Source organism: Montipora foliosa, chromosome 14, assembly GCF_036669935.1.
Source record: "Montipora foliosa isolate CH-2021 chromosome 14, ASM3666993v2, whole genome shotgun sequence".
Taxonomy (NCBI): Eukaryota; Metazoa; Cnidaria; class Anthozoa; order Scleractinia; family Acroporidae; genus Montipora; species Montipora foliosa.
The window spans coordinates 8,311,811-8,316,810 of NC_090882.1; the positions used below are offsets into that span (position 1 = coordinate 8,311,811).

The window sequence follows — 5,000 nt, forward strand, 5'->3', positions numbered from 1 at the left end:
ATGACGTGATGTTCGCATTACATCAATCTCACCTACAGCCTCACTTTTATCCAAAGGCCAGGCAGCTGAGCGGCTTTGTTGCCTCTCTTTCATGCAAAGGCAAGGTCTCTGAGCAAGCAACTATAAATTATCTTACTTTCCAATTCTGCGTGAAAACGCAAGTGCCATCACCTACACTTTAAGCTATAGCTCCACGTTCTTCTTACCTTTGCAACCGTTTTCGTAACCATACAGAGCCGACAATGATGAGTATGAGACCCACAATGAAACCACCCACAATCACTCCCACGTACTTTAATAACTCCAGGGTACTACCTGCAATTATATATGAAGTGATCATCCTGCACTACATTTGTTATGCACCGGTCAATGGAAACCCCACCCCCGAAAGGGTGGAGGAAACACGGGAATCGAATCACTCTTGAACAGGAATTTTTCCCGTAGGGGTGGTGGATTAAAGGAATTTTGACGTTATTCCCGTGGTGAAAAACTCGCTTAGTGTAAAGCAGGAGGAAGGTACGGATCTCTTGACGGGCATACACCTGATGGCAAAGCAAACCTCGCTCTCTACTTGTGAAGTAAAAATGTGGGTGAAACACCTTAGCAATGTGAAAAGACATCACCAGGAAGGTGCTCATAAAGCTTCCTCTATAAAGAGAAAAGAGAGATTAGTGGATAAATCGAGTCGTAAATCAGCATCTTTGGACCTTGAAGAATCATGGTGTATGATTGACCCGAATTCGGTGAAATAATTGCCTGTTAAAAGACCGACTGCCCAATAGAGTGGTTTCTTTTCCAGTGCGTAAGGATCATAAACAACTGCAGAAGTGGAAAATGCCATCTCCAGATACAGTCAGTAGGAAACACAGGTGTCATATAAAAGTTTTGATAGTTTCACTTGCAATTTTCTGGACTATTAACATCAGTAAAAATCAAGTACATTTCGATTATTTACTGTAGCAATCCACCTTACGCTGTTGCAATTTGTTTTTCCCGCAAACTTAGCTTGGTATGACTTGGGACATTCTTGCCATTGAAGTAGGGAAATTTTATTCCATTTTCTGACAAGGGGGTGGGGAAATTGATGCTTTTTGCCTTGATGCTCTGTCATTTCCCCCACCCACCCTTTCCCGAGACCGGGGGGTGGGGGTAAGGTTTCCATTGACTGATGCATTATATATTAACACAGCACTTTTCGCAACTCTGCGGAATCTCACTTTTATGGAGCAACAGAAGCCGAGAAATCAGCCACGAAATGGGTGTTTTGCGTTTCTTGTTACAGTGTGTGACTGACTGAATATGTATTCTAAAACGTCGACCAATCATTATCTAAGAATCTCTCCGTGCAAAACTCGATGCTTCACTTCTCAAATTGATCGATTTAGCGATCGGCGTTGGCATGGCTAGCTATAGAGGGTCACTTTGTGACGCCTGCACCGAGTAACGTCAATCTATTGCGTTTACATGGCAACCTCCCTTACCTCTCCGGACGCATATTTCACCAACTTTTCTGTAGCCTGACTCACACATGCACTCATATCCGGGGTCTTTGGGAAGAAGTTTTCTTAAGTTGAAGCAATAACTGTGTTCAATTGCGTCACAGGTGTGATTTTTGATCCCACATTCGTCGATATCTGTAAAAAAACGAGAAGAACGTGAGCTTCATACTAATGGTCAAACAGTCAAGCGAGTAAGAGAATTTTGGATATGGAACGACTTTCCAAGTGAATTATGGAACAACTCAAGCAATTTTCGAGAAGTTTGAACCAAGAGAATATCAGTTAAGAGAGCGCACCCATCATATTTGGTCCCATTCCGATGAAAATTGTTGGATATTTTTCATCAGTTCTATGTCATACTGCGTGGTTATTTCAACGACGAAACCTTATTGATAAATTGGTGTGAAAAAGGACGCCGTGAACATGGGAACAACAGATTTTAAAATAAATCCTCGAAGCATGGACGCAATCCACCTTATTCCAAAATGGCCGCCATTTAAATACTTTTTTGTTTTTATTCAAATTAGCCCTTGATGCCTCGTTCTTAAGCTTAAAATTCAAAAGAATATTTTATCTTGAACGAAGCAACAAGGGCCAATTTGTACCGAGTCAGAAGGGGAGTGGGTCTATTCCGGATTTGACGTCACAATCTCATTTGCATGCATGTTTACAAAGAGTTAATGCAATGTAAATCAGTTTGTGACGTCAAATCAGGAATAGACCTACTCCCCTTCTGACCCAGTCGTGAACAAGAGATGCTTGGTTTTTCGCAAGTTTTGAAGCCTATAAAAAGGCAGGATTTGTTAGAAAAAGTAAAAAAAGGTCGCAATGCGTTTCGAACAGGTGCAAAGAGTCATTTTAGTGAAAAAAATATTTTAGGGTTACAAAAATTTGGTATATTAACGGAGTTGATAATGTAAATTGACCACCGTACAGAGATTCTAAAAGCTGACGTTTCGAGCGTTAGCCCTTCGTCAGAGCGAATCGATTCGCTCTGACGAAGGGCTAACGCTCGAAACGTCAGCTTTTAGAATCTCTGTACGGTGGTCAATTTACATTATCAACTCCGTTGATATACCAAATTTTTGTACACTACTTCCCCACCGACGCAGCACCACAGTTTCTTTAGAAACTACCCCTTCATTATTTTAGGGTTAGTTGCACTTTACAACGGCTTGAGAGAGCAACGTGGTGCGCATTTCCAATGTCATGGGTTCGAGTCCTTGAGGCCTAGTCTTTTTTTTCCATGCAATGTTTAATATGTTTCTTAGGGCCTGCTGACATGGGAGGGGGGGGGGGGGAAGGAGACCCCGAGTAGGTGAGGTACCCCGCCCACCTGTAGTAAAAAAAAGATTGAACCTTCACAAGTAATATTTAAAGCCCCAGGGTGCTGGGGTTAGGTTCCCAAATGCTATCACGTGGTCGCTATGCACGAACAAAAACAAAGATGGCAGATGAGAGACACGTTTTAGCGGTAAACGCGATTTTCATTTTATTGACATCTTTAACGGTAGCAGTTATGTTGTTTAATGTTGACCCATTTAATCCTCGAAAGACGTCGGCTCCAAAGAATAGGCCCAGAAGCAAGCTCTTTGTGGGCGGGCTTTGGCAGAATGTTCAAAACAAAAGATAAATGCCCGGATGAACATCACCCCAGTCAGACGGGGTACGCCACCTTCAGCATTTACATGGAGTAACCTCACCCCACCTAAGCTGGTTACCCGGTCCGGCTGACCGGAAACCCGCCTATATGGCCAGGTGAAGTACCCATCTTTCATGTAAATACGATCAAGAAAAAAAAAGAAAGATTACTGAATTAGTTACCCTATCAAGGAACGGTACCTCACTAATTCGGGGTCCCCCACTTCCATGAGAACAGGCCCTAAGAGAATGATTATGACGTATACAAGAAGGCACGGGAAACAGTGCGGCTCAGTGGTCAGGGAGCTTGCCTTGAGATCCCGCGGGATCCCGGGTTCACGTCCCGCTCCGACAACTCGTTGAATTTGATCCTGGTAGTCCCTGGTTCAACTTCTCAGCTGCACTTGTAAATAGCCAACTGGTTTCCCTCCTGCCAGTTGGGATTCTGGACATTTCTTGTTGTTTTTGTTCTGTCGTTTCGTTGATTATGTTTCATTGGCGTGCAAAGACCCTCATGGAGAAAGGTCAATTAAGTGTTTTTATAGGTATAGAGTTCATTACCCAAGAGTAAGTATCCCGTTTGTCCCCATCAGCGTCAGAAAAGTGTCTATTTTAAAACCAAATTTTGTGAATGAACTTTGCAGCTCTTATTACAAACTGAGTAGTAGAAAAAGTCACTCTAAAGATGCTCAAGAACTTAATATACGACATACCAACACAGACGTGTTCGTCATTTTTCTCAAAACCTGCATCACAGTCGCATCTAAAACTTCCAATTGTGTTGGTGCATTCACCCTCCATTCCACAGTCCTGAGTCTCGCATTCATCCACGTCTGCAAGATACACATATAATAATAGTTTTAAACGTGAAGCCTCTGTTACTCTGGGCAATTCATCCTGCAACTTGTCTCGCAATAGGCCATTTCCGATTTTCCGTAAATTGCCTCTGGGTCAAAACGAGTCTTGGTGCTAAACCATTCAAATGATAATACACTCATTTCCATTTGATTGTGCACCAGGACTCGCTTTGAAACCGAGGCAAACAGCAACTTGAAAATGCGCTATTTTGTTGCGAAAAAAGTTCCGCACATTGCGAAACAAGTTGCTTGATGGGTCTTACACTAGGCAACGTGTCTTGCAACTTGTCTCGTTTCGATGATCACATGAGGTTAAAGGACCATTTTCATTAGGTGGTGTCGCAAACCGTTCCGACACAAGTTGCGGGACAGATGTTACACTATGCAACCACGCAATGGTTGAAAATTTTTTCGCAGCGTCGCGAGACGCGTTGCCCAAAGTAGACTCGATTTCTACTTCTCGCAACGGTGGCGGCAACAAAAATGTCTTTGGCAGGGTATGTTACACTTGGCAATTTTTTGTGCAACTTGTGTCGCAACAAAATTGCGAGACGAGTTGCACAAGAACATAAACTCTGTAATGCTAATAGGACTGAGCGGAGTCCAATTCGGTCTGTAATCATACGAGTGATTACAAAATCAGACGACGATTTGTTTATCACGAGTATGATTACAGACCGAATTGGACGACTCGAAGTCCTCTTATCAATTAATCAAAAAAATTACCATTTCCGAGAAAAGAAGGGCCAAGTTATGAAAGAAAGGGGAAATTTGTATTAAAAGACAGACAAAGGAGGCTTAAATTGTTTGATGTCGCTTTGAAAGAAAGAAAGAAAGAAATAAGGAAAGAAAGAAAGCCCCAATTGTCTGTACACTGTTTCTATACTGACTGAAACCAAGGTTGTGATTGGTTGATTTAAACTACAACTTTGAATGTGAATGGGTTATTGAACTTTCCGATAACAACTTGGCAAGTGAATTAGTCGAAATAGTAGATTTTTAA

The 5,000-nt window shown here is 42.2% G+C and overlaps 1 protein-coding gene across 1 annotated transcript in view; it reads right to left on the reverse strand.

Annotated features, from left to right (window-relative positions):
• Nucleotides 1-5,000, reverse strand: part of LOC137985394 (pro-epidermal growth factor-like) — a 25,533-nt gene that overhangs the window by 1,398 nt on the left and 19,135 nt on the right. Inside the window, exons 8-10 of the mRNA XM_068833006.1 lie at nt 3,854-3,973; nt 1,482-1,634; nt 207-315 (exon numbers count right to left, since the gene is read on the reverse strand). Coding sequence (XP_068689107.1) covers nt 207-315; nt 1,482-1,634; nt 3,854-3,973 — 382 coding nt within the window. The remainder of the gene's footprint in view (nt 1-206; nt 316-1,481; nt 1,635-3,853; nt 3,974-5,000) is intronic.